The sequence below is a fragment of the Bubalus kerabau genome, chromosome 12 (genome assembly GCF_029407905.1).
Source record: "Bubalus kerabau isolate K-KA32 ecotype Philippines breed swamp buffalo chromosome 12, PCC_UOA_SB_1v2, whole genome shotgun sequence".
NCBI classification, from domain to species: Eukaryota; Metazoa; Chordata; class Mammalia; order Artiodactyla; family Bovidae; genus Bubalus; species Bubalus kerabau.
This window is the reverse complement of record NC_073635.1, coordinates 28,393,051-28,414,858: the sequence shown is the minus strand read 5'-3', so window position 1 is coordinate 28,414,858 and position 21,808 is coordinate 28,393,051. Positions and strand designations below refer to the sequence as shown.

General features: G+C 40.2%; 1 protein-coding gene across 5 annotated transcripts in view; it reads right to left on the bottom strand.

The window, feature by feature from the left end:
• STARD13 (StAR related lipid transfer domain containing 13) overlaps positions 1-21,808 on the bottom strand; it is a 369,156-nt gene that overhangs the window by 162,170 nt on the left and 185,178 nt on the right. For 2 of the 5 annotated variants that reach the window (XM_055542377.1, XM_055542379.1), the window contains exon 1: positions 3,573-3,845. The exons of the other annotated variants lie outside the window; for them this stretch is intronic. In XM_055542377.1, coding sequence (XP_055398352.1) covers positions 3,573-3,741 — 169 coding nt within the window. In that variant the 5' untranslated portion in view covers positions 3,742-3,845. Of the gene's footprint in view, positions 1-3,572; positions 3,846-21,808 lie in introns of those variants that run through there. 5 annotated transcript variants of the gene reach the window in all.

Genomic DNA, 21,808 nt, shown 5'->3' with positions numbered 1-21,808 from the left:
ATTGATTTGTTCCACATTAGATTGCTGCTCTGTTTCCCTTTTGGCTTTTGTCACTCTGGATTTAAATTTCCCAGCTTTATGCACTCTAGTTCAAGGAGTTACTGACTCAACCACAGAAAGATCCTAAGAACCAGAATCACAGTCTGACCATCTCATTTCCTTGTCAAGAAATGAAGGTCCAGTGAAAGTCTGAAACTTGCCACAGTAAAAGAATAAGAGAGTGTCTAAACAGATCCTGCATCCCTGTCTCCTCTTTTTTCTAGAGTTCAGTGGACTTTATTGCAATCAGGTCCATTTCATGCTATTTAAGGCATTAACATATTTTTTACATTTAATAGCATGATGAATTCTTTCACAAAGCAAGTAATCACACTTATATATCTGCCTCAGTTTGAATTTTCCTAGTAAGGTGTGTGTGTACAGACTTAAGCATGTGCAGATGTAGTCTATAAATTGTAGCCATCTAATGACATAAAATCCCCACTCTCCCCTTCCATGGCCTAACACGCTCTTCCTCCACCTCCTTTGCATCCTCCCTCTCGTCCACTCCAAGTGCCTGCCTGTGAGGGAAATAAGGACCATTATTATTTCCATCCTCTCTCCCTATAACAATTTCTCCATTGATTGAGCAAGATTGTGGGGTAAGGACTATGAGCAGTATGACTTATGTGATAGGTTTTTACTCTGCAAAACAACACTCTATTTTAAACATTGCTTCTCTTTTTAATTGGACTTAAGACTCCAGAACTAAAGAGACAGCTAGAGAAACGCTGCATGTATATTTTAGAGCATACCTGGAAGATGAGCAAGTTTAGATTCATCCTGGGTTTTAGCAACTCATTCTGATCCTATGCATCATCAAAGATTCCTTTATTTCCCTTCTTTGTTTTTCCCTCCCATGAGTGGATCTACTGTTGAATCATGTTCATGCCATTCAATGATTATCTCATTGTAATGAGGTCAGAGAGGAGCAACTTACTCCTGTTTGCACTGTTCCCAACAGCCATGAAAGACTATGTCTTCATGCCCCCAAACTGTGTTAATACAATGCCCAATCTTTCTTGAAATATCTATAGCAGAGTAATGAAAACCATTTTAATGAAGTGGCTGTCATTTCAAGATACCAATAAGTGAGCTACAAAAACTAATGATGCTATTAATTTAATATGCACTTGATAAGCTTTAACTGAATGACTGTAGGCCATTAGTAAAATAACCAGACATCATGTACTGTTGGGTACTAACTGCTCAAGGAAGGTAAAACATATAGCACTTTGTTCCACCAGAGAAACAAGACCTGACTGGAAGTCTCATGATGACTCTATGATATGGTTCAGTGCTATATCCTGAGTAGAAAAGACTGAAATACACAATTCAGAAATCAACCACAGGTTCGGTAGTTTAACCCTCACTATAAGAACTAAAAAATGGTTTAGAGTATGATTGAGCATGGTCTCTACAGATACATTCAAATACCAGTTCTTACTATGTATAACTTTGGAGAAATTATTTAAACTCTGTGTACTTCTATTTTCTCACCTTTAAAATGGGTATAATAATAGTACTCACCTACAAGGATTTATTTTTTGAGGATAAAATGAATTGAAATACATAATATAAAACTTTCAGAGCAGAACATGATACGTTATAAATGTTCAGTCAATATTCTCTACTATTACAGTAAACCAATGTATTCATACAGTAAATCCAGTAAAATCATTTTGCTTCTGCTTTCTCAAAGTCTTATGATACAATTGCACATTGTATTATTAACTCACCACCTAACTCATTATAAACAAATAACAAGCTCCTAATCATTGGACTGTTGGAATTCTTTCATGCTTTACCTATGATCCTAACTGTCACTTAATCTTTAGGCATTCATTAGCTTCAAATATTCCATTGCCCAATATAAAAAAAAAGTAAGAATGCTCAAATTTTCTAATTAGACAAAATGAAACACTGACACAGAATACACTTTCAATGGTCATACATGTGTTCATGACGTCTCAAGTCCTTATTGGAAAAATAATCTTCATTCCAAAAAGAACATCAATACTTTTTAATGAAATAAATCATTATAATTTCATTTAAGGGGATTTACAAAGATATCTCAAATTATTTGTATGCAATGTTTCTAACATAATATACTTTATGAGCATGCTGAGGAACGTTTACAGAGCACAGACTATATAAGCCATCAAACTGTCACCAAACATTTATTGAGCCCCTATGTCCATAATGATGATGATGTCTGGTAAAGCACTATTGTTAGAAATCTCTAAAACTAAAATGGAGCTGGCTTTTATTCTAAGCCTAGTGTATTTTTAAATCAAGCCACAGGGAAATGATTACTTTTGTTTCTATTCAACCAAGACCTGCACACAGAGTTTATGGAATGACATAATATCCTTCCTGAAATCAGACCGGTATGTAGGACCAGTATCCTTCACACATAACCAGTTCCTGAACCTTTAAAAACAAATCCTAATTTCCAAGGAAACAATCTCATCAAATGCTGCTCACTAGAATACATATTGTTCCTTTTGGAAACATTACAATAAGATTTTCATGATTACGAACCCCAGCTTCCCCTCTAAAATTCAATATAATCTTAAACTCATTTAAGTGGGAGTTGTATTTTTGTAATGGCTCTAGAAAATCCTGGTCAATTTATGTATCACCAATATAATAATTTAGCTATTTAGTCTACGAGGGGCTGGTTATAAACTTCATAAACATATTGTATGTGTGTAAGTATGTGTGTATGTCTTTTAAATGGGCAGCTGAAGTTTCTTAGGAATGCTCATCTTTCTACTCTACACAAACCTATCCTAAGATAAACAGCACATTTTAAACTATTTCTGGAGCATGAAGAGTTTTTGTGATTTTTTTCCCCCCTTGAGAATAAAAAGGGACACCTAGCAGCTTGTAATCAGTATCCTCCCCTGTCTGCCTTACAAAGCTGGTGCTTCTGTCACAAGATTTGTTTTGAGGTTAGCAGACACTTTTATCTTTTACCAGAAGAACAATATCAACCGATCAGTGGCAACTGCTGACATAAACATACAAATAGGCAGAGAATGTGATTTTGGTTGTCAGCCCAAGGGCCTTAAGAATAGAATTTTAACTTTCTCCCTTCACTAACAGTGTTCTCAAGAATCTTGGCAGGGTGGAAGTTAGTTCTTCCCCCTCTCCTAATTAAACAAACAAGTGTCCAAGTTTTAAACGTGACAGAGTGTGAGGAACCTGCTGAAAAGTTCCTAAAACCCGTACTGAGGAAACCTGTCTCATTTATTCTGTAGACACACATTAAGTCTTGGAAATTGATGGTTCACTGTCCCATCCTGAAGTTTTCTGTGGACTTGACCGTTGAGTTATGTGGCAGCTAAGTGCTGTCATTGTTTGCTTAAAACGGCAGCCTGGAAGTTATTTCTGAAAGGTATGCGCGCCGTGGCATAGAAATCCATATATTGTAAAGTGAAAACAGTCATTTTTAAAAACGGGGTTAGCATGAAAGAGAGCCCACAGAAATCAGAATTAGCAACAGCCTTCCGCTACCAGCGACTCACCTTGTTGAATTTTAGTCACTAGCTGATGGCGTGCTAGAATCCGGCTCATCCTGTAAGGAGAGCGTCTCGTAGTCTGATCAAATCGCAAATACATCTCCTGGCCCTCAGGTGTCATGGCATTTAGATAGTAGCAACCTGAAGCTGGGGTCCGGGGTCCCTGACTCAACATCCCGGCAGACTTTCTTCTGCCCCCCTCAGTCTGCCCTTCTGGCGGTTTCCGTCTGCCTCCAGCCTCAGTCACTGAGCTAGGCACCCAGCCCGGCAGAGCTCAACAGACACAGCGATTTTAAAAAAAAAAACAAAAAAGGAGTGCCAGGAGTCACAACTCAGAATTCCAGCCCTCGGTTCTCACGTGACCTCGCAGACCCAATCGCAGGGAGGCAGGAGACGGGACGGGGCGCGCCCGGCCGCGAGCCCCGGGAAAGGCAGGTCCCGCAGATCTGATCGCGGCGCAGTGCGGGAGCCCCACACGAGCACTGCCCTGCCCTGCCTGGCCCTGTCCTGCCTCCAAGTTGACGAAGCCCGGAGAAGCGGCACTCACTGCGAGTTCAAAGGAAAAGAGAGAGGGAGGAGAAAACGGCAGCAGAGGAAAAACAATGCCTGGGCACGGGAAAAATCATTCTGGTGGTGAAGGTTAGGGAAAGCACGGTCGCCTTCTCCCGGGCAGCTGCAGCCCAACCGGGTAGGAGATGGGTGTGACAAACGACGTACGCGAAAAGCCGCTTCACATAAGCATAAAGCTCTGAGTATAAATTACCACCCTTCATTACAAAGAAATAAATAAAGCTTTTCCAGTGAAGAGTAAACTTGAGGTGCTTTAACGCCTGAGTAAACGCACTCCAGGCCCCTGACCCTTGGCATGGGAGGTTGAGAGCTCTTACGGAGGAGACTGGCAGAGGTCAGCGTCTTTGTTGAATATCTACCCCTTTAAATTTTCCACTTCCCCAATTTTTTAACCACCCAGAGGCAAAATATTGATATTTTGAAAGTACCTCTCACATTTAAGACACTGCCAGGAATCACTGTAAAAATGCAGATTCATGCAAAGCTGCTGTCACCAAGCTGCTTGGGATCAATAGAGAAGTTATGCAGAAGTGCTAATACAGGCCTACAGGAAAGGGGCCTCAAAAAGACACAAGAGCAATGTTAGAGGAAGCAATATTATTTTTGACTGAGGTGAGGAGAGCAGGCCACACAGAGAAAGAGACCTTTGGGTGGGATTTGAAAAAAAAAAAAAAAAAAAAAAAAATGGGTGAGATTCTGACAGGCAGAGGCTGAGGAGGATCTGTGCCCACATGTGTGGAGATCTGGAACCAGAGTGTGTGTTTAAGGAAACTGCCAGTAATTCCACTTGGCCGTATCCGAGTATACATATGGGAATAATTAGCGTTTTCCCTCTATTTTTTCTCTCTAATATTGTTTGATGTGAAGAGGAAAAAAAAAAAATCCATAGAAAACATGTTATCAAATTCTGAGCCTAGGGCTGAAGGAATAAAGTTCTTTGAAAAAGAGGCATATGGCCAAGTTGTTCTTATAGTTGGCTGACTCAAATATAGCCTGGCCTGGGATTTCGAATCCTAATAATGAAAAACTCGCAATTGGAAGTTCAACAGGGCTTAAATTAGGGCCTCAATTCTTGCTGTGTGCGTCAGACCTAACATCTTTCCCTGTGGAACCTTCTGCAATTCTGGGAAGCAGCTCATTTCGCATAAATATCTTACTAGGTAAAAGTGAAAGTCACTCAGTTTTGTCTGACTCTTTGTCACCCCATGGACTGTAGCCTGCCAGGCTCCTCTGTCCATGGAATTCTCCAGGCAAGAATACTGGAGTGGGTAGCTGTTCCCTGCTCCAGGGGATCTTCCCAAGCTAGGGATCGGATTGAACTCAGGTCTCCCACATTTTAGGTGGATTCTTTACCGTCTGAGACACCAGGGAAGTCCTATTAGGTAAATGAACACCTTAATAAAGATCCCTAGGACCTTCACTGGAATATATTCTCTCTCATGGCAATTGTGAACCTCTTCCGATAATCATGCAAAGAGGAGGTAAGGGTCAGGTTTTCAAGTCAGCATTGATACAGGAAAGAAAAGGAAGCTCTCATGGGTCATGGTGTTCTTTTTCCATTGTTATTTAGGATTTGATCAGAGTTTTTCTATTCCAGGGGCTCTTTTGTGGACAGTGAAAGGGATCTAATATCTAGTGCCGCTTATGCAGGAAGCCTGGGCATGCATGGCAGAAAGGCTTAGCACGCCACTGCAATATTAGATACCCTGGAGGTCCACTCCCCCAGCTCAGATCCAGCACTGGCTTCTGTCTGATGGAGATAAAGATGTCAGCCACCTTGTGTACACCTTTTGGTTTGATAGTCTAGTGCTGAGAACGTCCCTGCTGTAAATACCCACCAGTTATTACTTTTCAATGGGAGAGTATAGAAGAGTAGAGAGAGCAAGAAGAAAGGACCTTGCAAACCTTGAATATGTTCTGGAAAACTAAGCAAAGGGAAGGAAACACAGGAAATGATATATACTTGCTTTTGAGCTGTGGATAACACTTAAAGAAAGACTGACCATTCCCAGTACCGACCTTGTAGTTTAATACTGATGTGGCTGCATTTTAAAAATAAATAGGAATGATTCTTACTAAAGCACTACAGTGTATCCTGGCCAGGTTACCATTTGAAAAAATCACAATGCTTCCTTTGCACAATAATGAACACATGAATACTGAAAGTCCTGAGATGTTTTGTTCTGGAAACATCAAGATCATAAATATGTATTCTTTGATATATGTAAACAGATACAAAATGTGAAACATAGTATTTCATAGGAGATGGCAATGAAGAAGAATTCAATGCAAATTAGAGGAAAAAAGGAATCTGAATTCCCTGATTAAAAGAAAGCCAACTTAGAAGACAGCCCAATTTCTCTACAAATCAGTCTTGAGTTTTAATAAAGGGATCTATGAAGGATCATGTATAACATCTTTGTTTTCCCTGTGTCACATCCAACTTATTTTTTTATGGTTAAAGTGTGTGAATGCTCAGTTGCTCAGTCGTTTCTGACTCATTGTGACCATATGGACTGTGGCCCACCAGGCTCCTCTGTCCATGGGATTTTCCAGGCAAGAATACTGGAGTGGGTTGCCATTTCCTCCTCCAGGGGATCTTCCAAACCAAGATTGAACTTCTGTCTCCTGCATCTCTTGCATTGTCAGGCAGATTCTTTACTGCTGCACCACCTGGGAAGCACATTGGTTAGAGTAGTATCTATAAATCTATACAACTGCTCACCATGGTTTTGCCATCTTGTGTGTTCAGAATACCATATTTAAGGCAGGTAAGTAACATTATTTTCTCATTAGCATCATTAATGTCATATTTTATGCTAATGTACTGCTATGAATCCTAAGCTCTTTCAATGAATTCTTTTATCATTTGGCCCCAGTGTTAAAAGAATCACCACTGGGTGGGCAGTTCTGCTTGTTGTAAATGTAAAATCAAGAAACTACTGATAATTTTCCCTGGGCTGAAATGTCCTCCATGCATCTTGTGGACAGAGGTCTTCCTCTTCACTGGTGAGTGAGTGGGTGAGGACCAAATGAATCAGAGAGGGAGAGGGTGCTGAAAACCCAAGATGCTGGATTTCCTCCTTTCCAATTCCTTCAAAAGTGAGGAAAATGGATGGTACTAGTTTTTAGTTTTCACCTACTTTTCCTCTTTCCTAATTTGGTCATTAAGAACAATCTTCACTCAGACTATTCAGGGATGGGATAAACAGATCAATATTGGGAACCAACAAGAACAGTGAACAGGGGGATGGAAACGGGAGAATGGCTAACAAAGCTAAGCACCCACTGGTGCTAAACCTTATGCCATTTACATGTCATATCTTTAATTAATCTCCATGGAAACTCTCTGTGCTATCCTATTGATATGATTTTCTGGAAAAGGAAATTAAGACTCCCAGAGGTGAACAAATGTCCCAGGTGATACAGCGACCAAGTGTAGAGCTTCTGTGTATCTCCAAGCTGATGACATTTTAACTCTTTCCACTATTACACACGAGGGACAGGAAAGGGAAAACTGTGGCACTAAAAGGGTGCTGGGGAAATTGGATAAGGGAGAAAATTTTAGGAAGAATATACTGAAAATCATCTTAATCCTATTTAATTATATGTGATGGAAATATGGGTATATGGTAACTAAATTCTTGCAGTTGTTGAGATCAAGGTGCCATTAGAGTAATATACACAGCCCAGAGCCTTTAATTAGACCAGTGAGAACTATGGGCTGCTTCTGGAGTAACTTCAGCCTGAGAGCTGGAGACCCACCCATTCCTTCCCCAATCCTACAGTGAAGAGGCAGGCCTGATGGCCTCTCTGTTTAACAGCTCCTCTTCTGAAGGGTAGGCTGTTTGCCCTCTGCTTTCTACTTGTCCTCAAGACTAACTCTGCATATTGGCTGGCCTCTTCGATGGCAAACACTCCAAATACAGCCAAAACTCTGAAATTTGACTTCTAAACAAAACTTTTGGTATTTAAAAATTTTTAATCTTTTGATAGATGATCCCAGATTAGCGCTCAACAGAACTTTGTGTACACGTGGCAGAAAGTGAGGAGGGCTTTTACAGAAGCCAGGAATGTCTCATTGTGCTTTCATCTGTCTGCTGCTCCTTCTGTTCCTTCACGCACATTCCAGCCTCCTCATCAGCCTGTTCAGAGGGCGCCAAGGCAGTTCTGCCAAGTAGGAAAATGTTTGAGATACAAGTGGTTGGTGGAAAGAAAGCAGAACCAATCTGGAGGGTTGCTTTTGAAACTACTTGAATCCAAAGGTTGTGGTTTCATGTCAAAGCTTCCTGTGGGCTCTCAGGCTCATTTCAAGAATTTCTACCAGTTGATTTGTGATGTATGTGCCCCATTTTTTGTCAATAAACCTTTCCAATATGCATACACCACATGCCTGATAACCAATGTAGGCAAGCCAGGGATATTAACATTCACAGCCACGACCAGGACGATGCACAAAAGGTTTCACTCTCTTCTGATTCAGTTTTTCCACCTCTAGGCCATGTCTCCCACTTGAAGTCCAGATCTTATTGCAAAAACTTCTGGGTGGTAATGGATTTCCTTTTTTTTTTGTCTCAGCCCTCGTTGCTCTCTTTAGTTAACTTCATCTCTGTAGGCCTTTCAGAGCACATTCTCTGCCCTCATTCTATCCCCTGGGAATCCAGCCATCAGATCTAGTTCATATGGCCAGCGATTTGGCCTGACTTGTCCTGGGCTCACTGCCTACACCCATCCATTTCAGCCAAACCAAAATTCTTTCACTTTTATAAGTTGTTTCAAAGATGTGGAACTGTGTGCTTTCCTACTCTTTTACCCTGTCAAAACCTACTGCCTTCAGAAACAGTTTCATGACTAATGCAAAAACTTTAGTATTAACAGTCATGTTAATACCTGTAAATATTGGTTATGTGACACATTAATTAGATTAGATTGTTACATGCTAATATGGAGTCCATTTGTTCAACTATTATGCACATAATGTTTTTATATCTTGGATTTGGAAAAGATATTAAAAATCTTCCAATCCAACCACCCAATTACTATACAAGTCATGGTCAGATCGATGAATGAATGCTCTACCCAACAAATATGAAGTATATTACCTCACTGAGGACTACAAGCTGTTTAAGAAAGTTTTTGCTTATAATTTCAATCCATTGGTTCTAATTCTGTCATTTGGAATTAGGAAAAATCTATTCCTTCTTCCATGTGCCTGTTCTTCAGATATTTTTAGAAAACCAACCTCTTATAATACTCTCCTTTCATAGGTTAAACATTTTCCATCAAACCACACAATGTCTAACTATTTAGCAAGCTGACTGCTGTCTTTTGGATCTGCTCCAGTCTGTCAGTATCTCTTTAAAAATACTGTTCTTACCCTAAACTTAAGCTCTAGACATGGCCAAGCAGAATAGTATATGGTACAAGGTGTGGATACCTCCTGCTCTCAGGGGGTTGTACTCTTGTTGATCTAGTCTAATGAGAGGTTTTATTTTTTTAATCTATATTTACTCAATCATTAATTCAGCATGGTATTAATGTTAATTAATTAATTAATGCCTGCACAGCACTGCAGTAAGTATGAAAGATACAATGGTGAATGCAATGTATTTGTCCTTGTCTCAAGGGACAGTCTGGCAGGGAAGACAGAAAAAAAAACCTCACTATTACACGAATGTTAAGTGCTATGTAGGAGGCTGTCTCTATCACCTCAGACTATGTTAGAGTCAATATAAGTGGTGTTTCTGTGTTTTCATAAGATCTGTTGTTAAATGAGTGTTCTCTATCCTGTAATTAACAAATGACCTTTCAAATTTAAGAGCAGGTTTTTAAGCTTATTAGAATTACTGTTGTAATGTTGTTTAGTCAATAAGTCATATTTGACTCTTTGCAACATCATGGACTGTAGATGGCCAGGCTCCTCTGTCTGTCTAATTTTCCAGGCAAGAAAATAAAATAAAATTTAAAAATTTAAAAAAAAAAAAAAGTGAAAGAAATTTTCTCTGATCAAAAAAAAAAAAAAAAAAAAAGAATACTGGAGTGGGCTGCCGTCTCCTCCTGCAGGGGAATCTTCCTGACCCTAGAATCAAACCATCATCTCCTGCGTCCCTGACTTTGGCAGCCGGATTCTTTACCAATAGCATCACCTGTGAAGCCCCAAGGAATTATTGAGATATTTTTAATTCCTGATTTTCTCTTCCAACAGTTTTCAGTTCAGTTCAGTTCAGTCGCTCAGTCGTCTCCAACACTTTGCAAGCCCATGGACTGCAGCACACCAGGCCTCCCTATCCCTCACCACCTCCCGGAGTTTACTCAAACTCATGTCCATCAAGTCAGTGATGCCATCCAGACATCTCATCCTCTGTAATCCCCTTCTTTTCCCACCTTCAATCTTTCCCAGCATCAGGGTCTTTTCACATGAGTCAGTTCTTCGCATCAGGTGGCCAAAGTATTGGAGTTTCAACTTCAACATTGGTCCTTCCAATGAAGATTCAGGACTGATTTCCTTTAGGATAGACTGGTTGGATCTCCTTGCAGCCCAAGGGATTCTCAAGAGCCTCCATCAACACCACAGTTCAAAAGCATCAATTCTTCAGCACTTAGCTTTCTTTATAGTCCAACTCTTACATCCATACATGACTATTGGAAAAACCATAGTTTTGACTAGATGGATCTTTGTTGGCAAAGTAATGTCTCTGCTTTTTAATATGCTGTCTACGTTGGTCATAACTTTTCTTCCAAGGAGTAAGTGTCTTTTAATTTCATGGTTGCAGTCACTATCCGCAGTGATTTTGGAACCAAACAAAATAAAGTCTGTCACTGTTTCCACATCTGTTTGCCATAAAGTGATGGGACCAGATGCCATGATCTTAGTTTTCTGAATGTTGAGCTTTAAGCCAACTTTTTCACTCTCCTCTTTCACTTTCATCAAGAGACTCTTAAGTTTTTATTCACCTACTGCCATAAGAGTGGTGTCATCTGCATATCTGAGGTTATTGATATTATTCCCGGAAATCTTGATTTCAGCTTGTGCTTCATCCAGTCCAGCATTTCTCATGATGTACTCTGCATATAAGTTAAATAAGCAGGGGGACAATATACAGCCTTGACGTACTCCTTTTCCTATTTGGAACCAGTCTGTTGTTCCATGTCCAGTTCTAACTGTTGCTTCCTGACCTGCATACAGATTTCTCAAGAGGCAAGTCAGGTGGTCTGGTATTCCCAACTCTTTGTGAATTTTCCACCAGACAGCCAAAGGCTTTGGCATAGTCAATAAAGCAGAAATAGATGTTTTTCTGGAACTCTCTTGCTTTTTTGATAATCCAACAGATGTTGGCAATTTGGTCTCTGGTTCCTCTGCCTTTTCTAAATCCAGCTTGAACATATGGAAGTTCACAGTTCATGTACTGTAAAGACTGGCTTGGGGAATTTTGAGCATTACTTTACTAGCGTGTGAGATGAGTGCAATTGTGCAGTAGTTTGAGCATTCTTTGGTATTGCCTTTCTTTGGGATTGGAATGAAAACTGACTTTTCCAGTCCTGTGGCCACTGCTGAGTTTTCCAAATTTGCTGGCATATTTCTTGCAGCACTTTCACAGCATCATCTTTTAGGATTTGAAATAGCTCAACTAGAATTCCATCACCTCCACTAGCTTTGTTCGTAGTGATGCTTTCTAAGGCCCATTTGATTTTGTGTTCCAGGGTATTTGGCTCTAGGTGAGCGATCACACCAGCGTGATTATCTGGGTCGTGAAGATCTTTTTGTATAGTTCTTCTGTGTATTCTTGCCATGTCATCTTAATATCTTCTGCTTCTGTTAGGTCCATACCATTTCTGTCCTTTATTGAGCCCATCTTTCCATGAGATGTTCCCTTGGTATCTCTAATTTTCTTGAAGAGATCTCTAGTCTTTCCCATTCTATTGTTTTCCTCTATTATTTTCACTGATCACTGAGGAAGGCTTTTTTATCTCTCCTTCCTATTCTTTGGAACTCTGCATTCAAATGGGTGTATCTTTCCTTTTCTCCTTTGCTTTTCGCTTCTCTTCTTTTCACAGCTATTTGTAAGGCCTCCTCAGACAGCCATTTTGCTTTTTTGCATTTCTTTTTCTTGGGGATGTTCTTGATCCCTGTTTCCTGTACAATGTCATGAACCTCCATCCATAGTTCATCAGGCACTCTGTTTATCAGATCTAGTCCGTTGAATCTATTTCTCACTTCCACTGTGTAATCATAAGGAATTTTATTTAGGTCATACTTGAATGGTCTAGTGGTTTTCCCTACTTTCTTCAATTTAAGTCTGAACTTGGCAATAAGGAGTTCATGATCTGAGCCACAGTCACCTCCCGGTCTTGTTTTTGCTGACTGTATAGAGCTTCTCCATCTTTGGCTGCAAAGAATATAATCAATCTAATTTCGGTACTGACCATCTGGTGATGTCCATGTATAGAGTCTTCTCTTGTGTTGTTGGAAGAGGGTGTTTGCTATGACTAGTGCATTCTCTTGGCAAAACTCTATTAGCCTTTGCCCTGCTTCATTCTGTACTCCAAGGCCAAATTTGCCTGTTACTCCAGGTGTTTCTTGATTTCCTACTTTTGCATTCCAGTCCCCTATAATGAAAAGAACATCTTTTTGGGGTGTTAGTTTTAAAAGGTCTTGTAGGTCTTCATAGAACCGTTGAACTTCAGCTTCTTCAGCATTACTGGTTGGAGTATAGACTTGGATTACTATGATATTGAATGGTTTAATCCAGCAGTTTAATCCTGCCTGTTCTTTAAGGTAGCTAGTGAAAATACCTACATTCTAAAAGTATAAAATAAACAGTTAAGTATGCTTGGAAAAAGGTAAAGAACAGGTGGAAACATTAAGAAAGCCAAGTTTACAGACACACACATCATACAACCCTGTATATTTGCAGGAGGTGGCTAAAAATGTGGCTTAAGATTCCTAACAGACAAGACAAAAAGGAAATGAGATCAATTATGAGACTTAATATATTCACAATATAAAAACAGGGCAGTTATTCAAGATAAACATAGATTACCAGGTATTGAGAAACTCTAACCACCCCACCAGGGAAAATTTTCCTGGGTTCTCACAAAGAATCAGCATCCTCAATGATACTGGATATGGGCCATGGTTTCTTAACTGACACTTCAATGGCAATAATAGTGTGATAACAAAGCACTATTTAGGGAAATTAATTCTAGGATGGTCCCCATAGAAAACATGATTTTAGTATGCTAGCCTGTGATCTTTAAGGTATGTGTTGAATTGTATCACTTCCCTGCTTAAAGTACTCCAAGTTTTCTATTCTATCTGGAAAAAATTCTGGACTTCTTACTTGGCACATGAGGTCCTGTGCAATCTATTCCCAGCTAACCACTTCCACTTCATCACAATCTCCTCACTCACCGTCTCTAGACTTGGCTGCCTTAGAGTCTTCTTTCTACATGTGCCACTCCTCAGCCTGGAATGTTCTTCACGGAGTCCTTCCCATTGCTGGCTCCTTTTCAGCTTGTAAGCATCAGTTTAAATGATGTAATCTCAGACACGCCATCCTGTTCACTTTTGCTAAGCAGAAGCAGCACCTCATTTTTTAGCTCTATGATGGTGGTGGTTGAGTTGCTAAGTCATGTCCGACTCTTGCAATCCTACAGACTGTAGCCCACCAATCTCCTCTTTCCATGGAATTCTCTAGGCAAGAATACTGGAGCAGGTTGCCAGTTCCTTCTCCAGGGGATCTTCCTGCCCCAGGAATCCAACCTGGGTCTCCTGCATTGCAGGCAGATTCTTTACCAACTGAGCTACAAGGAAAGCACTAGTGCTTTCTAAGTTTGTATTCACCTAGTTATTTGCTCGTTCACCTATGCGTTACTTCTTCTTCTTGGTAGATTGTTGTGTCTGGACCATGTTTCTTTCACACACATTCTATGTACCCCACCACAAGGCCTGGCACATAGGAGAAAATCAGTAGCAATTGGTTGAATAAATGATTGAGTAAGAAACTGAATAAATGATGATCTAAATTTTGCCAAAGATAAAATTTAGAATGTCTAGAGGAGTGAATGTATATTTTTTAGGCAATCATTTTAGATATTACTGTTGTTACAACAACTTGGATTGGATAAGAATTGGACAGCAGATAATTCAAGGTTGTTTCCCCCCCTCCCCCAAAAGAACCTGAAATATGCATATTTTGCTTTGTTAGTTAGAGGAAGGAGGAGGCAATGGCAACCCACTCCAGTATTCTTGCCTGGAAAATCCCATGGACGGAGGAGCCTGGTAGGCTCAGTCCATGGGGTCGCATAGAGTCGGACGCCACTGAAGCGACTTAGCAGCAGCAGCAATTAGGGGCAAAAGTATATGCTTTGAGCACCAAAGAGAGGACAATTTAAGGTCCCTTGTGCAAACCAGGGAGCCTGGAGGAAATGAGAAATCCTTTCTCCACAGAGAGAGGCTGTGAAGATCGCTCAGTCGTGTCCGACTCTTTGCGACCCCATGGACTGTAGCCTACCAGGCTCCTCTGTCCATGGGATTTTCCAGGCAATAGTACTGGAGTGGATTGCCATTTCCTTCTCCAGGGAACTTCCTGACACAGGGATCGAACCCGGGTCTCCCACATTGTAGACAGACGCTTAACCGTCTGAGTCACCAGGGAAGTCCACAGAGAGAGACTGAAGGGCATTAAAAAATAAAAAGTATCTTCATTAGCTTTGAATCAACCTCAAATTTTGTAAGCATGCCTCCTGTGTCTTCAGTTAAAAAGTTTAACACCATTGGCCCAAGTGTTCTTCAGGACCCATTCTGCATCTGGGTTATCAACCACCTCTATTTCTTCATAATCATAAACATCTTTAAATAATTCTTTCAAAAATTATCATGGAGATTTTAATTAATTTGTTGTCTGATATTTCTAGAACCTATATATTTTTGCCTTGATTGAAAATAAATGTAATTGCTAATTTGGGATATTTTTCTTTTCTTTTTAAAAAAAATTGCTTATATTATTAAAATGGATCATTCAGTCCCTTAGTGGAATTTGTCTGTTATTAGAGACCTATCCTCATCTGTATCCAATTTGATTTTCTAATCTCCTTTTCTTATCTCGAACAAGAGTGGATATATTTCCTTTGTGTTGACTCAAATTAGAATCTGAATATGAAAGGGAAGCTTGCTCATTAAAGAAATCCTGTGATGAATCCTTTGGTACATTTTGTGTTGATGTTCCACAGTATCTGTTTTTTAAATGTCTGAGCCTGCCCACAGAGAGGCCCGTCATTATTAAGATGGTATGCTGGAACCAGAAGGTTCATGACTGAGATTACTTTGCCAACAAAGGTCCATCTAATCAAGGCTATGGTTTTTCCAGTGGTCATGTATGGATGTGAGAGTTGGACTGTGAAGAAAGCTGAGTGCAGAAGAATTGACGCTTTTGAACTGTGGTGTTGGAGAAGACTCTTGCGAGTCCCTTGGACTGCAAGGAGATCCAACCAGTCCCTCCTAAAGGAGACCGGTTCTGAGTGTTCATTGGAAGGACTGATGCTGAGGCTGAAACTCCAATACTTTGGCCACCTCATGCGAAGAGTTGACTCATTGGAAAAGACCCTGATGCTGGGAGGGATTAGAGGCAGGAGGAACAAGGGGATGACAGAGGATGAAATGGCTGAATGGCATCACTGACTCGATGCACATGAGTTTGGGTGAACTCCGGGAGTTGGTGATGGACAGGGAGACCTGGCATGCTGAGATTCACGGGGTCCCAAAGAATCAGACACAACTGAGCGACTGAACTGAACTGAACTGAACCAATCAATGAGAAGACTGTCCATGAGCTGATCATGCACCCTGCAACCTTCATGCCTAATGTTGTCTTTAAAACTGTTTCCAGAAATCTGAACACAAAGGAGTCTGGGTCTTTTGAGCATGAGCTGTCCTGGATCCAGTCCCCATTTTTATATACAATTGCTTCCCATCTGGCATCATGCAACAGTTGGATACTAAAGTAAAGTTCGGAAATAACTACAGCCCACAAACTTAGGGCCATTTGAAAAGACCCTGATGGTGGGAAGGAGTGAAGGCGGGAGGAGAAGGGGATGACAGAGGATGAGATGGTTGGATGGCATCACCGACTCGATGGATATGAGTTTGAGTAAGCTCCGGGAGTTGGTGATGGACAGGGAGGCCTGGTATGCTGCAGTCCATGGGGTGGCAAAGAGTCTGAGTGACTGAACTAAACTGAACAAACTGAGGGGGATTAATAATGCAATTGCACTACTTATATATTTAAACCACATATGACTTCTTGGATAAATTCAGCTCAGTACACTAAGAATATGATAGAATGTTTTCCCTCTTTATTCCTAATGTAAGACCTTTAATTTATACTTTAAAGAATGGAAAGTGGTTCCAGGAGGATCGATGACATTAGAATACATCCCATAAAGAGAGAAGCACTAGGAATTTGAGAAGGTAGCAACGTAGCTCTCTCAGTCAGTCAGTTCAGTTGTTCAGTCATGTCCGACTCTTTGCGACCCCATGGACTGCAGCACACCAGGCCTCCCTGTCCATCACCAACTCCCAGAGTCTACTCAAATTCATGTCCATTGAGTCGGTGATACCATCCAACCATCTCATCCTCTGTTGTCCCCTTCTCCTCCTGCCTTCAATCTTTCCCAGCATCAGGGTCTTTTCAAATGAGTCAGCTCTTCGCATCAGGTGGCCAAAGTACTGGAGATTCAGCTTCAACATTAGTCCTTCCAATGAATATTCAGGACTGATTTTCTTTAGGATGGACTGGTTGGATCTCCTTGCAGTCCATGGGACTCTCAAGAACCTTCTCCAACACCACAGTTCAAAAGCATCAATTCTTCGGCACTCAGCTTTCTTTACAGTCCAACTCTCACATCTATACATGACCACTGGAAAAACCATAGCCTTGACTAGATGGACATTTGCTGGCAAAGTAATGTCTCTGCTTTTTAATAAGCTGTCTAGGCTGGTCATAACTTTCCTTCCAAGGAGTAAAGGTGTTTTAATTTCATGGCTGCAGTCACCATCTGCAGTAATAGCTCTCTAGAGCCCTAGATATTAGTATGAGTGGAACTTGGAGGTGATTGGGAAGACAAATTTCAGGACTTAGGGCTGGGCAACAAGAGGAGGGTCCTCTTTCAGGTTTGAAAGAATGATTTAACAAAATGTGCTTCTATGTAATAGTATAATTTAAATATGATTTTTTTTCTGCTGATGTTTTGTCATAGAAACAAAGCCACTAATTAATTCATGTTACAGTTTCTTTAACTCTTTCTTAGTAAAATAGTTCTGATGTATATTTCATGCCAGGCAAAGTGCCAGGCACCAAATGCCCAAAGATAAATAAGACACTATCCCACTTCTCAACAGTATGATTTATCACAGGAAAAGTTGAAGGTAGTTACAGTTACAGGGCTGTGTTACAGGTGCTAGGAAAGAGGTGTGCAGAAGGTGGGAAGCGAGTAGGGTCAGCTGAATCAGAACAAGAGGAGACTCACACACAGCAGAAAAAACTGTGCTAAGGCTGGCAAGATGCAGAGCTGGGTAAGAAGGGGAAGACGATATTGGGGGGAAATACCCACGAAGAGAATAAAAAACACAGAACTATTTTCCTTTGCTAAACCTTCTTCTTCAATTATTGAGAAATTAATATCCCCCCCTCCCCCCCGCTTTTTTTTGGCTGCTCCACATGGCATGTGGGATCTTAGTTCCCCAATCAGGGATCAGACCCATGACCCCTGTATCGGAAGGGCGGAGTCTTAACCACTGGACCATCAGGGAAGTTCCTATTGAGAGATTAGTATTTCAAGTTGCTGCATCATAGAGAACTTTCTAAGTTCAAGTTGGAAGGACGCACCTTTCTACCAGCACTCCTCCTGACTCGTGTCCCCTGGTCTCCACCATAGCTCTAATGTCGGGGGGATATCTCTCTGCTGCGGCTATTTCCTGGAGGTAATTGTCCTTTTAGCAGAAGGACTATGATGGATGATGGTAAGAACAAAGAGGCAAACTGAATTCAGGGGTTACAGTCTTGGGCCAAAGTTAGAGGGCTCTACTGGGAAGGCAGCGACAGCATGAAGTCCTGAAACTCCCCTTCAGGCGGTCCTCTGGCTTGGGGAAACAAGCTATCCTTTGTCTGATCATCTTTCAAAATTGGTACAATTCTACTTTTAAAGGCAAAGCAGATTTCTAAAACTGCATCAGTAGTAGCTTCCCTTGAAGGTTCCTTATGCTGATGCTCCTTTGAAATAAGGGAATAAAAGGGCATTGCTTGGCTTTTACGCCTGCTCTGGATGGCCCTCCTGGGGGTGCGGTGGGGTGGTTCTTTACGTTAGAAAGTATATGTGTGTGTCTGTGTGTGAATATATAGAGATTTCTCATGTTCATATTTCTCCAGAGCTTGATGTTTATCAAAGCACACGGTGGCCTCTGGCCAACCTCCAAGAGCACATCATTATCACGCTGTGTCTTGTGACACGGACCTGTTTAAACAGACCAGGTACAACAGAGACAGCCGGGTGTGGTTACCTTCTCCGCATGCTGCTCCACCAAAATGACTCAACTCTAATCAATCACAGAAAATACTTATGAAGCACCAGAAATGTGTCTGCTGCACAGAAGGACAGAACATACCAAAAGCTACTCTCAATCTTTGATGAATTTAAAATACCCTCTTTTCGTTCTCTGATGTTGGAGCTTTCAAAGACTGTCCTTAGCCCTGGCTTATTTCTCAACACGAATTACCTTAGAAAATCTAGTCCCATGGCATTTTGATAATCAATCAAGTGTACTGCTGCAAATCAAAAATGTAGAGCACAAAATGGTGTGGTATATGCTATATTACAATTAAAAAATTTTAATTCATAGTAAAAAAAAAAGATTAGAAGAAAGCACACCAAAAATGTATTTATGACCATTTTTAGAATAGTGGAATTATGGGTCATGTCTTTTAAATTTCCATTTTCTATATATTCTATCATATGACTAATTATGTTGCTTTTATAAAGAGGGGATTAAGTCTAACGATTCACATCAAGAAGTGTGGAGAAGGAGCCTCAGACTGAGCTTATTTCCAGTTGCCTCTGTGTCTCACAGATGGAAGACAGAGACAAGAAAAATCTGCACGGAAAAGATACTAACATGACTTGAACTTCCTTAGTGCCTCACATGATATCAGGCAAGACCCCAGTGTTCAAAATAAGAGAAAAAGAGAGAGAGGAAAAAAAAGTCTATTGATTTCCTTTTCAAAAATGCCTCTCATATCCATTCCTTCTTGCATTATTGCTCCCAGAATGTAGGGACCGGTCCTCTTGCCAAGATGATTCGGTCAGTTCAACTTGTGTCCCTGTCTTCCCCTGTCTCCTGAATACCATCTTGCCTGAACACCATGAAATGGTTAGCCTCTCAGGATTCCACTTCTGTTGTATTTTTCTCCTGTTACAGAGCATTAAATAACATCCCAGGTCTACCACTTACTGTTTTAGTCTCTTAAAGCCTTCCTTTCCTCATCTACATGGGTTTATATGGATACATATTACTTATCTCATACACACATAAGGGGACCAAGTACTATATGTAATTATCAGTTTATTTCAACCAAATACACTAGCTGAAAAGGATTTGGTATCATACTTTCTGAATGTTGCCTTTTGGGAAAGATTCAGTGGGAGTGCTAAGAAGTACCAACTACGCAGACCCAGTCTCTTGGAATGGAAAACTATCTTTTCAGCTATTTTAAAACTTGAGAGAAATAATATAAAATAGTTTTACAATCATTTACCAAGAGCTAATATTTACTTCAGCTTTAGAGATTCACATAAGCATACTAAAATTCTCACCACCCCCCAAAAAACAAGCAAAATCCATTTAAATAATATAGTGGTGACATTGGGAAGCAATCAGATAAAGTGATCTGTTCACTTGTAACCCAAATACTTTCTGAAAACTTACTCGAGTGCTATTTTTACTAGAGTACTTAAAATTTTAATTTAAAAAAGAAACTATTAAAAACATTATCCTTTTCTGAGAATGGAGGAAGAGAAAGTGATTTTAGAGTTAAAAAAGCAAAACAAAATAAAATTGGCCTATAATTTCTCAAATCTTAACTCAGAAGGTCCCTTGGGGTCTGAGGTCAGGGCTCAGAAGTCATTCTGTGGTTCTCTTGAATTTTATATCAAGGCAACCCTTCCACACTGTACTTTTATCATCCTGCTCTAAGGAATTAGGTGAATGGACTCAAGCATTTGGAATCAATTTTATTCAACAATTATTTTTTGAACTCCTACTCTGTGCCAGACAATGTTCTCAGTACTGGGACTGCATCAACAATTAAGACAGACAATCTTAATTGTCCTAATGAAGCTTGTGTTGTAAACAATGAATATAATAGCATGGATATCTTTACTTATGTGAGTCATCAAAACTGGAGCTGTTTGCAAAATTTTGTGCATATTTTCACTTTTCACCTTTTTAGAGCATAGGTCTTTGGATTTCATCAGATTTTCAAAAGAAGCTGTAACTATCAAAATATTTTTTAAGTGGCTTTAAAGTATAGTTCTAGAACCCTTAGAACTGTGGCTTTGGAGTCAAATCAGCTTGTACTCAAAATCAGGCTCTGCTAGTTATTTAATATATGAAAGTGTTAATCACTCAGTCATGTCTGACTCTTTGCAACCCCATAGACTGTAGCCCACTAGCCTCCTCTATCCATTCTCCAGGCAAGAATTCTGGAGTGGGTTGCCATTCCACTCTCTAGGGGATCTTCTTGACCCAGGTCTCCCACATTAGCAGGCAGATTCCTTACCATCTGAGTCACTAGGGAAGCCCCTTTTTAATATATGGGCTTGGACAAATAAAAATTAGCTCACTTTTCTGCATCTCAGTTTTCACATCAATAAAACTGAAGTTAGGTCTCATGAGGCTCCTGTGAGAGTTAAATTCGATTATGGCCATGAAGCACTTGGCACACTGTGAGGTTACCACCCTCCTCCGTGCTCCCATCTCATGGGTTTTGATCCAAAATATGAGTGAGAAATCTGAAGCAAGTTCAAAGACAGGATGGATTGCCTTTGACAGCTAGGAGGTTCTCATCCTTAGAAGATCTCAATTTCAGTGTTATCAGTCATAGTGGAGACATCATAAGTTAGCAAGGAAGGTCCTAACTAAGAGTTTATGATTCTGTGAAATCACCAATATTATATGTACCCAACAGATAAGATGCCTAGGCTTTTCTTTGGAGAGGATTTTATGAGCCAGTATATACAGCCAAACTTTGATTCCATGAGTGAAATAAATGCTTATTATAAGCTATATGATAATGTTTGGTATAATTCTCTTATTATAACCCAGAGAGACAATACTCTTGATTAGAATTAAATTATCTTTGATTTGTTTAGAATTTGATAACTTTTAAAGATTTTAAATTATAAATGTAGGCTCTTTGTTTCACTTGACGATGCAACAACCCTTTATTTTTTTTTTCTTTTTCTGCTTTCTTTTATTTATTTTTTTAATTTTATTTTTAAACTTTACAAGATTGTATTAGTTTTGCAAATATCAAAATGAATCCGCCACAGGTATACATGTGTTGCCCATCCTGAACCCTCCTCCCTCCCCATACCATCCCTCTGGGTCATCCCAGTGC